The 17,201-nt window shown below is 43.7% G+C and overlaps 1 protein-coding gene across 1 annotated transcript in view; it reads left to right on the top strand.

The window, feature by feature from the left end:
• kalrna (kalirin RhoGEF kinase a) overlaps nt 1-17,201 on the top strand; it is a gene marked incomplete at its 5' end in the record, with an annotated part of 142,423 nt that overhangs the window by 116,894 nt on the left and 8,328 nt on the right. The window contains 15 exon segments of the mRNA XM_083681564.1: nt 8,035-8,303; nt 9,505-9,651; nt 10,404-10,499; nt 11,216-11,331; nt 11,544-11,610; nt 12,208-12,311; nt 12,492-12,561; nt 12,720-12,806; nt 12,913-13,005; nt 13,126-13,176; nt 13,289-13,366; nt 14,168-14,353; nt 14,673-14,844; nt 15,172-15,410; nt 15,776-16,032. Coding sequence (XP_083537690.1) covers nt 8,035-8,303; nt 9,505-9,651; nt 10,404-10,499; nt 11,216-11,331; nt 11,544-11,610; nt 12,208-12,311; nt 12,492-12,561; nt 12,720-12,806; nt 12,913-13,005; nt 13,126-13,176; nt 13,289-13,366; nt 14,168-14,353; nt 14,673-14,844; nt 15,172-15,410; nt 15,776-16,032 — 2,032 coding nt within the window.

Below are 17,201 nucleotides of genomic sequence, written 5' to 3'. Positions count from 1 at the left end.
GTGCCTTTGCCTGAGCAGAAAACTAGGACACTGCAGGTATATGGAGCTGTAGAGTTGTGCTGTTTAGTTTATCTGGGCTCTGAGTTTATCTGTGGCAGGCGTCTCTGGCAGCCCTCTGCAGGGGATTCTGAGACAGAGAGAGAGAGAGCGAGACGGGTCAGTGCTCTAGGCCAAGACACACTGAGCAACTCACCTCCAGATGGACCACGGCCACAGACTAGTTCAAGGGTGTTTGAAGATGACCAGGCAGAAATTAGGCTAAAGCTTTGTTTGTTCACGGGGCCAGTCTGATCACCATCTTAAAAGAGAATTTGTTTTTAATGGCTTAGAGTACCTGAATAAAGGCAAATAAATGGTTATCCCTAATGACATTACATTTCTATAATACCTACCCCAGTACTGATGAATGAGGAGACATAAGAATATGAGACCAGGACAGCCTCGGCTTGTAAAGGAATGTATGTTATCATAGCTGTAGCTTATAATAACTAGCAACTTCCTGATTATTGAGTGTCTAAATCATTCGCTCAATCGTTGTCAGGAAATGTTATGCAATTTATCTGCTCTACGTATGTCTTTGGTATTTACAGTATACAGTAGTAGAGAAGGTGGTCAATGCACCTTTTAACATAAATATGTTGTCATAACTAAGATACAGATATTTGTGTGGAGGCAAGCCTTTCGGCTGGTCGGTCGCTTTGTGTCCGAAGACAACCCTTTGCTTACATCAGTGGTAATAACGTTGCTCTTATTAACTTGAGGAATGTATTCACTATGACTTTGGACAGTACTCCCACTCCTAGCCTTATGATTATCCCTGTCAAACTGCTGGTAGGCAGACACAGTGCCTATGGCCTAGCTACATAACAAGCTATGTAAACAATAGTGAGTGTTGTACTTTTGTTTGTGAATACTACTTAGTAGTGTCTTTGTCAAAGGAACTTGTAACAAGAGTCTGTTTTGTGTAATCCGCACTCACAGTGAATCAGAGGGAGTGTAGGGCGCCCCTCCCCCGTACTGTCCCCTCCCTCCCTCCCTCCCTCCCTCCCTCTCTCCCTCCCTCCCTCCCTGTCCCTCCCCTCTCTTGAGCGGTGGGGTAGGCTCAACTTGAAGCAGTGGCTTGTAGCCTGGGTATGTGGATCTATGGTCTTCTCTCTCTTGGTCTCCCCGTGTCTCGTCTACTGGAGCGATGAGCTTCTAGCTGCTTGTGCAAGATGAAAAGAGGGAGATATTGCCGTGCTTGTTGTGGTTGGATCCTGTCAAGGTGCTGCTGTTGCTGCTACAGTGTGACAGGTGTGTATAGTACAGAAGTGTGTGTGCGTGTGTGTGTGTGTGTGCATGTATGTGTGTGTACATGTGTGTGTGCCTGTGTGTGTGTGTGTGTGTGTGTGTGTGTGTGCGCTCGTGTGTATGCGGTCCTACCTGGACACAGGAATGGAGAACAGGTTATGATGGGTGTGAATGTTCCCTTCCCACAGCAGAGATTTCTCATCAAAGCTCTCCGACATTGAACCCTGCTGAGCCATTGTTTTAAGGAAACAGGGGTGAGGCATTGCTTCTATCGGACTTGACATAAGCTGGTTGACTTCATTAAAAAAACAGTCATGTATCCATTCCTAGTGAACATTGCATGACATTGTCGGTCTTTAGAGTGTGTACTTATTTGGAAGGTTAAGGTATTTCGTGTTCCACCCTGAACTGCTTGAACATGTGAAACCTCAGTACGATCTCTAAAAGTGACTGTCTCCGTGGAGAATATGTAGACGTTGATAACTCTGTGTGTCCTCTGTCATACGGCTGTCTCTGAGTCAGTCAAGTCCGTGGGATAATGCCACACTCGCACTGTCACACCTGATCGAACACAGAGACTTTTCTTTTTTTTTTGATTAGCTTTTGTTTTCTTTCCTTGTGTATTTTCTGTTGACAAGGGCTTGGTGCCTCATTGCCTTTTAAAGACCACAGAGGCCACGTTCCTGCCTGGTCCACCTCTAATGCGAACCTAAGTACTCATCATTATCCATTAACCCAGGAAGTATCTCTGCAATGATTGATAAGAGCGTTCGCCACAAATGTGGACACTATCTACGCGGAGAGCTCTGCCCGTATCATCGAGCTGTGCTCTTGGAGAGGTTGTGGAGAGTCTGTGGTATGAGCTGAATGAAAACAAGGTTATTTTCTCTCTCCTTCAGAGGATGAAGCACCCTATGAGATGCTCACAGGGGAACTGAGCCAGACTCCATTATCGCAGTCAGTCACAAACATTCTGTTCTGTTTGCACAGACCAAATATGAATATGTGTATGAATTCTGAATTACTGTACATAAGATAACATGTCGGTTGTTCATGAAGAAGGTGAGGCGTGACACTGATGTGAAATGTAGCTTTGTAACATACATATGTAATCTGTTTGATTTTCTATATTTAGGCTGAATGTTATTTAATATTTATCGCCTCACCAGAAGTAAGCCACAGCAGAACATATCATAAACAATCCGATTTTCTTTTCCTCTCTCTAACCTACTTTCTTTTTGAGGAGAGGTCGGTACTTGGCTGCGGTCTTTGAAGACCAAATTAGCCACAAATCCCCTTTCATCTGAAGAATTACACCAAGTTTCTTTGATGATGACTCTTAGGGGGGCTTGTCTGCTTGTGGATAGGGTGCCTCTGCTCTCTCTCTCTGTAATGGTTGCCCTGCCTGCTAACTAATAGGGATGTTTTCTTCTTTGTATTTCCATGTTTTGGTTGTTTGTGGTCGTTGCTGCCATTGTTGTTATCATTAAGACATTAGGGGCACTTTCTGCTAACGGCTCGTTGTAGAGGAGCCACACTCGGAGGTTGGAGAAAGAATTGAAACATCTCATGATATGTGTTGAATGCAATGTCATCATTCCAGATTATTTGTGTCATTGCCATGTCACAGACTGATATGAAATACCACAGCCTTCCAGTAATAACCTCCCATTAAAGAAAAGCAGGATAACCCTGTTTTGCTTTCAACCGCATGTACAGTAGAGGAAGCACAAATTGACTGTTGAGTAGACGCATCAATCACCTTATGGAGAACCGAGTGATAAAACTTCCCAGCTGATTTATTCCATAACTAACAACAGAACATCTCAGTCATAAGTTTCAGGAAGTTCCCAGAAGATAGCAAAGAATTATAGCATGTTGAAGCAGAAATGAAAGTTGTGAAAACCTGTTTGTTCAGGCATGTGTAGAACACTGGGTGAGTCCTTGCCGATGCTTTTAAGTCTTAATTCACCCTAGTTTCTGAATAGACACCATTCATAGCCCCTGAGATTGTCTTGTCTTTAATTAAGAACCATGAATGAGTGTTCGTTCCCACCTGGAGGGACACTGCATAGTGTATATCTTATTCAGGTGTGGTTTAAATACAAAGAACCTGTGTTACTCCATGTTTCACAACCTCTCCACACAGGTAGTTGGAAGAAAGGTGTTATTGTCATGCACCTTTTTTTTTTCGAAAAGAGAGACAGACATGAGAATGAGTGTGGAGATATGAAGACGTTTGTTGTAGACCTCTCCAGAACAATGTGGGCCATTGTTCTCATGTGGCGAGAGGTGCATTGAGAGAGACTAGTTCTGAGGGCTCGGTTTCAGCCTGGGCCTGCAGAGGTCTGAGAGGCCAACTGGAAACCCTTAGGTGATCTAGTCCTCCTTCTCATCCTCTTCTTAGTCCTCACTCCTCCTCCTCCTTCCTCCCTCTCCTCCTATCCCCTTCTCCCCTTCCTTTCATTCCCCTTCCTCCTCTGTCTCTCTTTCTCCCCCTCCTGCCATCTTCTCTTCCTCTCCTCCTCCACCTTCCCCTTCCTTCCTTCCACCCCTTAGTCGTGTGCACCGAGATAGAGACTGCCGACCGTCTCTCAGCGGAGTTGCTAGGCCACCAGAGGTCCTCAACAGAAAACATCCCAGGCATTTTTACCACTCAGCTCCTCGCGCTGCTTGCCTGCTACAATACCTGTCTCTCTGGCTATTGTGAATCATGGCTTAGTTCCAATCAGTGCAGTCCAAGACATTTCGTACACCACACGCTGATGAAACACTTTCCGGGAATTCTTTGATAATAATAGTTATCTCTTGTTTGTTTTTTTAGTTTTTTTTTACTCTTTTCAGCATTCTGAAACTGATCCGGGTGAAGCCAGTCAAGGTCATTCTCCAGGTTTTCATTGTATCAGCCTGGCTCTCTATCACAAGACTTAATCGCAATATGATACTCTGTTTACTCCATGCTACAGCTCACACAATTTCTGAACACACTGCCTTTTGACCTGGCACAGTAGTGACACTGTCTCAGACAAAACGTATTGATGTTTGGAATAATATTGTGGCAATCAAATTTGCAGGGACATTTATAAAAAAAAAAAAAAAATAATAATAATCAAACGCAGTAATGATATAGGTATCAACTACAGCATTTACCCTCAGAAAGATGACATGGATATTTACATGATATGATTTTACATTAGCTTTGAATGGCACGTCATGTGAAGAAGAATATAGCATAACCCAAATGACTGTGACTATCTTACTGCACTTTATTCCCTTCCTAATCGTATGTAGCTATGGTGGTCAGACTACATCATTCCTAGCAGTGCTCATGTTGTTTATAGTAAAAACAGGTGTTGCATTATCTAATATGCTGATTCAGCGAAAGCCTGAGAGACAGCACAGTGAAGAATGAGAACATGATCCCTGTCTTAGCCTAGCCATTAATCTGGTGAGACGGGAGCCGAAGGAGCTAATGGGAAGCATGTGGATCGTATGTACACAGAGCGGTGGCTAATGGCGCATTCAGGAGAGCCACTTGTTTTCCAGCACCCGCTCGAGAAGGTCTTGCTGTCGTCAGCTAGTCTGAGCAGAACGCAGGGGTCCGTCTCAAAGTGCTTTGTGTGGCGTCACCATGCTTGCTCAACAAGTGCTAGCCTGGCCAGCTAGGTCGTTAGCAACAACTACAACTCCCACACAGCCAACACCAAATATGACCAGATATCATTTAAGATAAACGGTATATATAAACGGTAGCCTTTATTTAGGACAGTATCAGTCAACTATAAGTAGTTATAAGGCTTCACAGTCATCAGGTCATGGCTGTCAGGGTAGGCTACACACATGTCCCACGGAACCCTGTGTGAGAGTGCTCTCAGACAAAGGCCCATGGAGGAGTTGTGAGGAGCAGTGTTCATGTTATCAAAGGGTCGTTTCATCAGTTGATTCCACACGGAGAGGCAGTGGGTCACCTCAGTTAAAGGTCCCGTCCCTTCACTCTCTTCTCTCTCTTCTCTCTCTCTGTTTACCACCCCTACAGGGAGAGATTGTGGCTGTTCTGATACGGCCGTGTGGTGTGGGGCTCTACTGTAGTTTACAATCCCTAACTAGAGTGATCGGCCACATGACTCGGTACAAGGTCACTTCCCTGTAATGATTCAACCAGCAGCACAGAGCAGAACCAGCCAGTCAGCAACGGAGGCTGGCTACAATACACTCTCTTCCCTCTCACAGTGAAGATGATGAAGCCCAAGAGGAATGGAATCGATAGAGGGTTCCTGCTTTGAGTTCTCGTCTATAAGTGCATTAATATACGCCGTTTAGTTGACGCTTTTATCCAAAGCGAGTTACATTGCAGTGAGTGCATACATTTCAGTATACATGGTCCCAGCAGGAATCAAACCCACAACCTAAGCGTTGTTAGCGTCATGCTCTACCAACTGAGCCACAGAGTACCACTGCATTGTTTGCCTTATGGCTTAGCGAGAAAGCCCTTAGCTTACCAGTGAGGTCCGAGTTCTAGTGTAACACTGTACGCTGACCACATGACACACTGACCACATGACCAATAACTTTTTGTTCAGGTATACTGACCACATTGTCTGCCTGCCCCAGTAATCGCTAATACTATTAATTCACATTTCACAGTTTTCTGTATATAACGATTCTATGACATGAACATGTTTGGGTTGTAGTAGCACTTGTGGCAATGTTTCCTATGGCAGCCTAACTCGATAATACTGTAATGTGATTTTCCACTTATCTACAACCGGATGCATTTAATGCAGGCTACGCCATTGAGATGTGTGCGTGCGTGCGTGTGTGCATCTTGAAAATAATGTATGGGTTATGGAGGATGTTACTACTGTAGGTTATGGATACTATTATGGGAAGCTGTGTTAAATATTGTTCTCCACATTACCATAGCCCTAGATACATGGATGTGGGGGTAAGAGAGACCTACAGTATGGAAGAGATTGTGTACGTTCTACAGAGTGGGATATGTGCGTTTATCCTCCCTCTTTTGTTTTCCACAATGGGGCTGCGCAAAGCAGCACATCGCTAACTCCCTAACAGGCTGATAATAATACCCTCCGTGGGGCTTTTGAACAGCATGGACTGTGTCAGCTTTTTTTTCACATCCGACTGACCTGCCTGCCTGGTCAACAAGGGGCCAGCCCCCACTAGAGCACAAACATATCTCTCCGTTTCATCTCAATGGCTTGGCCAAATGTTTCCTTTTACGAGGAGGCTTTTTCAGATCTCACTGGATGTCTCTATTCTCCCCTTTGCTTTTAAGGAAATGGTTGCACACTCAATTCATGGAAGGTGCGGGTGCGTGCGTGGGTGCGTGCGTGCGTGCGTTTGTTAGCCCTGCACAAACATGCGTGATGTAATAGTTGTGGTCCTCAATCAAGCCCTTAATAAGCAAGTTGAATCAGGTTAATGTTAGGCTGGAACAAAAACATGCATAGCCACTGTAGCTTGTTAGCCAATGCTTGCTTCGTCACAAAGACGTCATTTAGCTGCAGAAAATATGAGGCTCTTTCTCTCTTAGGTGGGAGAGAGGAAAGAGGAGACAAGCCAAGGTTCGGCCCAAACAAAGCTGGAAGGTGCTGTTTACTTTATTAGGTCTGGTGTTGGACTGTTCTGGAGGGAAAGTTGGCCAGAGAGATAAATCGGGAGGCTTTGGTCTAATCACTGTCTGGCACCCTAGTCTGGTTGCAACAACACACACACTCACACCCCCCATAACTCGTGGTTAGTGGGGAAAGACAAGATAAGATAGATAAAAAAATGTTTTTTAAAAATCAGTCATACAATACATTATTACAAATGTTGCAGTCTACTCATTAACTTAACAAACAATATATCCAAAGGCTTGCATCAACTATTTTGGTATCAGCCTTGTTTACATGAGACACAAACAGTTATCATCATTATTATTATTATTATTATTATTATTAATACAAATATTGCAGGTATATTGCATAACTCTAAACACATATTGACTAAACTGCCAGTATATTGGAACACACCCTGTTTGTAGAGTTTGTATTAAAGAATAACAAAAGAAGTGTTGAGACTGAGGTAATGATTATAGTTCCTGAGATGAACAAACATTCTTTTATTTTAGCAAACATTCCTGAGTGATGTGCTTTGCTATAAAGTCTTTGATTAAGCCATGTTAATCATTCATTTAGGTTCATAAGCCTATAATCAGTGGGCCATGTCTGCATTCCCTATTCCTGAATATGAGATGTGTTTATGCCAAAAGGAGGATGTCACCCAGCTTGAGACTTGGAATTCAAATTAAAATAACAGTTTTTCCTGAAGGAACTCTTGTTTGTTGGTGTCAGACACACAACAATACTAATCAGGCACATACAAGCACATTACATGTCCAGAATACATGGTTAAAAGCATTACATTCATATTAACCGACTACAATAATAATCAATGCATTTATGAATTGATAAATGTTGTCAGAGAGGCTGTAATAATGAATCAAAGGTTGGGAGCATCAGGACAGCTCTTCCCAATGTGTTTTGATGGTGTGGTTTTGTAATCCTATTTGTACTGTAAACAAGGGAGCACCTGCAAAAGAGGTCTCAGTGTGTCTCCCTGGATAAATACGTGTTAAATACATTTAAAAATGAAGAAAGAAGTGACTTGAAAAGTGCTTTTTTCGCAATCGTGTGAAACACACTTTGAATAAAGTTTTCATTTTGATTCGTCTCTTTCCAGAAAACTATTCAGTCAGTGGCCCGGAGGCGAAGACCGACTCCGTGGCCAACCTCCAACCCCAGGCCTCCCTGAGCTCCATCCAGTCCAGCTCCCCAGGACCCAAGCGTTCGGGCAACACCCTGAAGAAGTGGCTGACCAGCCCCGTGCGGCGTCTCAGCCACGGCAGCAGTGTCAAGAAGTTACCTAACAAGCACAAGAAGAGGGACGGACGCAAGAGCATTGACCTGGGCCCGCCTGAGAGCGCCCTGCAGGACGAGAGCGCAGACGAGGTAATGAGCCTCCTCTTCGGTGTCCCTCTAACGTGATTTTTTTCCAGAGGAACATGTCTCTCCAATATGATTGGTCCCTGAGGGATTTGTCTGTCACTGGCCTGCAGGGGACAAGCTTAAAGTAGAATGTTGCGAGACTGAAGAGAATCTGCTAGAATTGTGGTTCTGTCACGCTTGTATAGTCGTAGTAGAAGGCAGGTTTAGGCAATACCAGTGACCTCATGACTAGCCCCCATTTGTTATGGTTACAGAAGCATACTGTTCTTGTTATACTGACATCCTGCCAGAGGATCTCTCCAAACCGATGTGATTCTACTCCGCCTGATATGATCCGACCATGAACATTGCTTCGCATGCAAGAACAGGTTATGCAGTACTGATAGCTTATCTTTTAAAATTCAGCCTTCCCATCGAGGAACACAGTTTCACAACGTATTATGGTATAAAATCTACATTTACCCCATAGCCATGGGTCATGCTGCTGAATGCTGTAATGGTTTTTCATAAGTCATGATAAACTAGGGATATTCTATCATGGGAATATGGGAGATGTGATTGCTTCAGCAGTTTCAGGCTGAATAGGAGGTGTAATTAAGCCTCTTTAACAATCATTTGTTTTAAATAAAGCACTCCTGCTGAACCAGCAAAAAATAACATGTCTCCTCATTAACACAGTTATGTTCAACATCATCTCAAAATGATGAGAAAGCTGAAATGACTGTAGTCTGTGGGGTCTATCTGATCCAGACCAAAACATCCTTTTTCAAATATCATCAATTACCAATGCGTTTAATAAGTAATGCATGGATAGCATTAGAGATGCCTCCGTGAAGACATACCGTGACTGTACATGCGAGAGAACCACTTTCATTCACCACATTCTAAATTATGCATTCATGATTTGACTGTAGACATGGAAAACTAGCTTCCTTGTTCTCGCTCTCTGCTGCAGTCCCATTACAAAGAGCCTGTAAATGGCCACAGAAGTATCCCTTACCATCCGGGTCGGATCAGTTGGACTAGCCTGGCTGTGACTTCCTGCCTGTGGTAGCTGTATGTGACACCCAGTGTGATGGTGTCACAAAAGAGCTACTGTGGAACTTGGGCGCCCCAGTGAACTCAGAGGAAACAATGGCTCATATTAACTCCTGCTCTGCGCCCTCTCTCTCTCTCTCTCTCTCTCTCTCTTTCTCTCTTTTAGTTACAGAGATGCAGGAAGGAGGGCACCCTGTCCAAGTCCTCCTCAGGAATGCAGAGCGGCGGTGAGGAGGAGCCGGAGGACGACAGCCACACCCCCCTGCCACCCCCCATGGAGATCATCAAGAACCCCTCATCTCAGGATGAAAAGGTAGAGAGGGGACTGTTATGTCATGTTGTGTTCACGTCTGAGTCTATATAAATATATTTATTCTAAGTCCTTCCCCCCCCCCCACCCGAATGAACATATACTATTAATTTTCGAGAAGGTATGGCATGCCTCTTAACTCTGCAAGGTACACCTTTTACCCCTCCCTACCCCCTTTTGACTCTCACCGTGTAAAAGCCAACGTTATACCTGGGAGTCCATCTGGAGTTAGTTTTTTCTATCTTCTCCATTAAGACTTCAAGCACCTTGGTCTCAGACACATCTGCCCTGTCCTTAAGCACAGGCTCTTATAATGTGTCCACTGTCCCTCCCCCTGCCTGTACTGTACTGTAGACCATGTCACTAACAGATGGAGCTACTGTCACTAACAGATGGCTTTACAACTGAATCACTTTCTCACTGTGCTCTCACTTCTCTGGCTTTACTTGCACTGGCTTGGTTTTCAGCTGGAAGAGCCACTGTGACCTGACGCACGCACACACACACACGCACACATACTCAACTGCAACTGCTTTTAATGGCACCTGGCTATTTTGCCACAAAAGTTTGCCTTCTGTCGCTACTCACCCCAAAGATCCTCTCGAGCGCTTTTCTAATAAATACCTTTGTCTTTCTTTTCCCTCTTCCTCCTTGTCCTCTCTTCCCTGCTGCTAACACACGCCCTTCCCTCTTCCTCCTTGTCCTCTCTTCCCTGCTGCTAACACACGCCCTTCCGTCTTAACTGTGCCTCGCAGTCTTCCTCTCTGCTTAGCGCGCGTCAGGCCTCAGCTGACGTCCCCAGCGCTGCAGAGCTTGTCAGTGCTATAGAAAAATTGGTCAAAACTAAGATGGTAAGTCTGGAGCTGCATGGCGAATGAAAAAGATACACTGGCCAGGATCTTTCTAAGGTCGATTTGTTTGCCCTGTGAAGTATATTGAGATAATAAGTGCATTGTGGTAATAAGTGTGTAATAACACAATACTGTAATAAGCTGCAGCAGCACCAATGGCATTGCGCAGTGATGCAGCAGGAAACCATTTCTGCACTGATAACGGTGACTCTCTAAAAGAACCCCCTCTTCTTTTTTCTTTTTTTTCTTCCACTCCACATTTCTAACTTCCGCATTGCTAAGGTCACTTGCAGTGGCAGTCTTACTTACTTACCATGAATCACACAGATGTTATGTTGGCAGACTAGCAGTTATCTTCTGTACTGAACCTGTATGATAGATGATACTGTATACAGATACAAGATCAGGTGATAGATCGCATGTATGATCTGATGGAATTGAGAGCATCCACTGTTCAGTAGCTTCCTTGCAAGTCTGATTCAATCATGATGTTTTGATCAACTCTTCTGTTGATGTTGATGGTTCAACAACATCCTCTTTCAACCTGTTGCACATGTACCCATTTCCAAGAAATTGCCAAAAGTTGTATCAAGTTAGTTCCCTTTTCCAAAAGTCCCCACTTCACTTTTCATTTGCATGCATGCATGTGTGTGTGTGCCTGTGTGTGCTGACCTTGTGCCTCCTGACCCCTGACCTTGTCCTCTTTCCTGTGTTAGACCCTAGAGCCAGGAGCATACCCCAGCTTCACTACGTTGACACCACCAGAGCAGAGCCCAGCCCTGCCCAGGAATGTCGAACTTGAGCAGAAGGCCAAAGCCTTGCGAGGACGCATGTAAGAGCCATGTACACATCCCTCTTGTCATCAAGCTCAGACAGTAGTGCACTTGTTCCCCTCTTGAACCTTTACATACACTATTTAGAGATGGTTTGTAGAGATGGTTTGCCGAGAAATACAACACCTGTGTATTTTGAGGTCACTTAACAAAGCAGATGCCTCCAGCTTGTATTCTGGTCACTAAACACACACCTGTTCTTCCTCCTCAGGTCTGTCCTCAACGAGTTGGTCCAGACAGAGAAGGACTATGTCAAGGACCTGGGGATCGTAGTGGAGGTGAACTACATTAACCATTAATTCCTCTTTTTTTATGATTCTACTCCACTTTCTCTTGGGTGGGTGTGTGTTCTGGGGTGCTCAGAGAAATGAGTTACAGGAGAAGAATATCTGTTCTAGACAGTATGCTATTTCTATCTGACAGAGCTTTACATACGGTTACATTGCACCCCAGGCATGACTCTTGAGGTTTCAGAGCGCATGAATCACTCTGTTTCCTCATGTTGTCCTATTTGCATTGTGTCCTCCTGGTATTTGTGTCGCAGCCAAAGTCACAGAGAAGCTCACTGCTCTTTTACCAGCTAGTGTACAGCACTCTGTGCACAGAATTCTGCAGAATCACAATCTGAATATGGATCAGCGTTATATGTGATATGTGCAGAGGGGATTTCTCACTAACATGAACACAACCATATTTTGTGCTATTAGTGATTAATATTAGTAGTAATGATAGCAATATATTGCGAAAACTGTATTAATGTATGATGTTTAATAATCGGTATGATCAGTTGCTGAAGATGTTTTATGATGACCCTGTGTTGTTGTGATGAATAACGTCTGTGACCTTAATATTGTCTGATGTGTTTGGCCTTATAGGGGTTCATGAAGAAGATGGAGGAGAAGGGAATCCCTGAAGATATGAAAGGAAAAGACAAGATCGTCTTTGGAAATATTCACCAGATCTACGACTGGCACAGAGAGTAGGTTTTACCTGGGAGAATTTACTCCAATTTGTCACATCTGATCTCATAGTGCATGTTCTGTTCAGGTTTACTATAAGTCTCAAAGGTCAAATGCATTACTAATCCACTGAACTATGAAGCATTAAGGTTTTTCATTGCCCTTCACATTGAGTAATGTGAGAATGTGTCCTCCAACAGGTTCTTTGTGGGTGAGCTGGAGAAATGTCTGGAAGATCAGGAGCACCTTTCGGAGCTTTTCATTAAACATGTACGTCAGTCGGGATGGGGAGACCTGTACTTTTCTGATGCAATCCTGTAACAACATTTTCAAAGAGCATTATTCTATATGATGATGCTGATGAGGATGAGGAGGATGATGATGATGATCTAGTGTGTATCACTAATGCTGTGCTTGTTGGGTTCCAGGAGAGGCGACTGCACATGTATGTAGTTTACTGTCAGAACAAGCCCAAGTCTGAGTTCATCGTTGCTGAGTATGACACCTTCTTCGAGGTGAGCCATTCAACGTTGTTATTGAGTAGTCAAAGTAGTAGAACAGTCATGGTACATTGGCCATTCTGATTCTAAATCTGTTTCTTCTTTCATTTCTGTTCCATAGGGCATACAGCAAGAGACAAACTCAAGACTGGGTATAAGCGATTTTCTCATAAAACCAATCCAGAGAATTACCAAGTATCAGCTACTCCTAAAGGTGAGTTTAACTCCTCGGATGTTCATTATACGCGATAAATGCAAGTATACACACACTGTATACATATTTACCCCAAATCATTTCAAGTTGAAGACTCTTTCTTGTCTTTTTTTTTTTCAGGACTTCTTGAAGTATAGTTCCAAGGCAGGAATTGACTGCCAGGAGATTGAGGTAACATAAACTCTTCATGATTATATCTGTATGTATGAGTGTATCATGCACAGTTATCCATCTTTATTACTGTATCTTCGGTGCTAAATCAATGCTCCTTTTGGTTCAACAGAAAGCGTTTAGCATAATGTCCCAGGTCCCCAAGCTCTGCAATGACATGATGGACCTTGGCAGACTACAAGGCTATGAGGTACCGTGCAAGAAGCCCTGCTTATCAAGAACGAGATTACATTACATTTAGTATAGCTGAGTGTCCTGGAATTTTCTTGACCGCTTTTAGCTCTAAATTTCAGAATCGTCAATCCATGCTCATCTTTACTGTATGACCTTCCCTCTCTTACTTTCTTACTTCATTAGAATAATAAATGGAACTATAACATTTATATGGTTGTTTAACTCACATTAGGTCATGACTTGTCAGGGCATGAGTGTAATGTTTATTCTTCCATGAGCGCAGTAAAAGTCAACGAAATTAAATCTCTGATCTCGAAGATAAGGCTCTCCTTACCCCGCTTGGCGTTAGAGTGAGAAAATTAAACCCACTGTTTGCTTATGGTCTGATCTTCAAGACAAGTGTGGGCTGTTGGTTTTATAAGCCGGTGTGGAGAGAAGGAGCTGATGGCGTTAGGTGTCCCTCTGTGTGTTGACAGACAGTTGAGAGGGGCTGACTCTGCATAACTGCTTTATTCTCTAGTGTTGATGGAGACGTGGCTGACCCACATACTGTTAGGGCTCTGTCAGTCTCTCGGGGCAAGCTGTGAAAAAAGAGAGAAAGTTGAACACTCCTTGCGTCAGTGTAATTAACTAACCTTTCAGCTACGATTTTTCAGGGTGTGTACTGTACTGTGAATTTTGTCACCTAGCATCTTACCTTTTATAGGGTTTGCATCCTCATCTTATTGGGTTTGTGTTATATATTTCGGATATTTATTTTAGATATATTTGTGAGGAGTTTATTTTATATATTTGATGTATCTATTTGCCTAACCAGGGGAAGCTGACGAGCCAGGGCAAACTGCTGCAGCAGGAGACCTTCTTTGTGACGGAGCAGGACCCGGGGGTGCTGTCCCGCAGCAAGGAGCGGAGGGTCTTCCTCTTCGAGCAGATCGTCATCTTCAGCGAACTCCTCCGTAAGGGCTCGTCCACACCAGGGTACCAGTTTAAGAAGAGCATCAAGGTACAGTCAATCGTGTCTAGATGTCCCATCTGATATCTCCAGGGCCCAGTATTTCAAAACTTTTAATCTGGATCAGAATGATCCCGGATTCGTTTTTTTTCTATCCAGGATCAGATCAAGCTGACTGATTTTCCCCTATACTACTAAAAATAGATAGATCTGATCCGGGAGAGCAAAAAAGAATCCTGAATCATTCTGGTCCAGATTAAAAGTTTTGAAATACTTGGGCTCAGGACAATGTGACTAGTGCTTTACATGGATGATGGACTGTGCAGTGTTTATAGAGACTTTATCATGCGCGTTGACTGTATGTGACCAGGTCAGCTACTTGGGCCTGGAGGAGCACGTGGACAACGACCCCTGTAAGTTTGTGATGACGTGTCGCGGGTCCTCTGACCGTTTCACGCTGCAGGCGGCCAACCACGACATCAAGCAGGTCTGGGTTCAGCGCATCAACGAGGTGCTGGATGCCCAGAGCAACTTCCTGTCCGGTGAGAGATAGCTATGATATCCTAATAATATCAGTATCAGATCAAAACTCTTGGGGCCTGAAATGTAAATCCAGAGTTGGGCCGATGTGCGTGTTTTTGCTTCAGCCTAACAGACATCTGATATTTTTAGTTGTTTAGTTTGAATGGGTGTGTACCTCTGGGCTGGAACCAAAGCATGCTTACACACATTGGCCCGCCAGGAATTGAGTTTGACAATAATTTTATTCAATTTTTACCTCCTAATAATTCATAATTTAGAACACTCACACATTTGTTCTCTTATACTGTAACTGTTTTCTAAGTGTTTGTACTGGACTATCTCCACAGCCTTGCAGTCTCCCATAGAGTACCAGAAGGAAAAGGGCAGTTCTCACTCCCTCACCAGAAACCCATCAGGCAGTGGCCGACCCCCCCATTCCAACAGCAGACCCCATTCCTCCTCCTCTGTAGGAGCTGAGAAGCCCCCCCTCTCGGGACGGACCCCCACTCCCCTCAAGCAATCTACCTCGAACGGCAGCCCCTGCTTCGACCCCCAGAAACACGGTGAACGCTACGATGCCCCCAGGGTAAGTCCAATCAAGTTCAGCCCAGTTCTAGTCCAGTCCAGTTCTGCAAGTCTAGTCCAGTCCAGTTGAATCTAGTCCAGTCCTGTCCCACTGGTGAGAATACAAGCAGGGCTCAGTGTCATCTCCTCCATGACAGAACTATAGCACTGCAGAACCAAGGGGGTTGGAATGCTGCAGGTGTGAATCTAGGCTATTATTAGGTCTGTTGCTGGCATAGTTTTACTGCATTTCTACAAGATACCTTGTGTTTACTTCAAGAACTACTGAAGTCTCTCCCTAAGGTCCTTATTTTTTTAACTGAACTTTGTATCACTGCTGTATATTCATAGTAACGTAACGCTCCTTCTCTCCTACCGCCCCCCAAGCAGCACGATGGCGTGGGGTGTAACGGCATGTCCTCCACCATGATGGTGACCCAGGACTACAGCGCACTGAAGGAGAACGAGATCTGCGTCATCCAGGGAGAGATGGTGCAGATCATGGCCACTAATCAGCAGAACATGTACCTTGTGTACCGGCCAGCCAACAGCCAATCGCCAGCCGCCGAGGGCTGGGTCCCGGGCCACATCCTGGGCCCGCTCACTAAAACACTCAAAGATAGTGCTGCTGACGCCAGCATCAAGTAAGTGTCCCTCTCAGCCCCAAGCCCCCTCAGCGGGAGCTCTGATTGGATGGTAGAGCCAGGCTCCGCCCCCCCCTGTTGAGTGAGCTCCAATCCCCATTCCCCACCCCCCCCAATACGCCCTTTTATGGGAACTAACTCGGAAATGTTGGACTACACAGGGGAAGTCTTGCTGTTGTATCCCTCTTCTTTTGTTAATATATGTAAAAGCGTAATGATTAATTCTCTGAAAAAGAGTAAAAGGACTTTAGAGAATCATGGCTTCATGTAGAGAAGACGCACCGAGAAAATCTTACATCAATGTGGAACTGACTGGTCTGGACTTTTATTTCTGTTTCTAACACCATTTTTTTCTTTACACATTTTTGGAAAAAAAGATGGCCTTTTCATGGACTGAGGCCTATTTCTCCAAGTGGAGAAAATTTATGTTGTTGTCTATGGCAATTTGTACAGATTGTGTTTTTTGTTTTAATTTTATTTTGGAAAAATTTCAGTTCATCTTTTTATTAGATTTTTTTGTTCTGAGATATGTTGGCAGTTTACTGTAAAAAGTTAATTTGGTTTGTTTACTGATACTCTCTCCAGTACATTCCTGTATAAAGTCTTTTGCACTATTTAAGAGAAATCCATATTAATGAAGTCAGGTTGTGCAATATAATGATAGTCACAATGTTCATCATTGTACTGGTAGTGTAACTAAATAATTTTAAATGTATTTTAAATATGTAAAATAAAATGTTGACATGTCAGCATGAGTTAGCGAGGCAACATAAGAAGTTGAAGTTGTTTTTGCGTTAGGAAGAACATCAGTGACTGTTAATATTGGTAAATACGACCGCAGTCAAACTGCACTGCTCAGCTGACCACTGCTCTGACAGCATTAGACTTAGATTCCATTCTTATCTCACATTGAGCATAAAATGATAGAGAAAATCAGTTCAACCACTTATTTTATAACGTTTGATTTTGATTTGTAAATCTCTATGATATGTCATTGTGGCTTGCCATCCATTTCCTCCAATGATGGATCATTTCTAAAATTGTGGGCTTGATTAAAGTTGATCATTCTTCTCATGGAGATGTCATGGTGGTGAATTATGAATACATTCATAAATGCAAAAACACCCCATTTCTGGGATCGATTTCACACAAGTATAAGACCTTAAGGG

Source organism: Argentina silus, assembly GCF_951799395.1.
Source record: "Argentina silus genome assembly, chromosome: 12".
NCBI lineage: Eukaryota > Metazoa > Chordata > Actinopteri > Argentiniformes > Argentinidae > Argentina > Argentina silus.
Note: the sequence above shows the minus strand (reverse complement) of the source record. Positions and strands in the feature narration are given on the sequence as shown.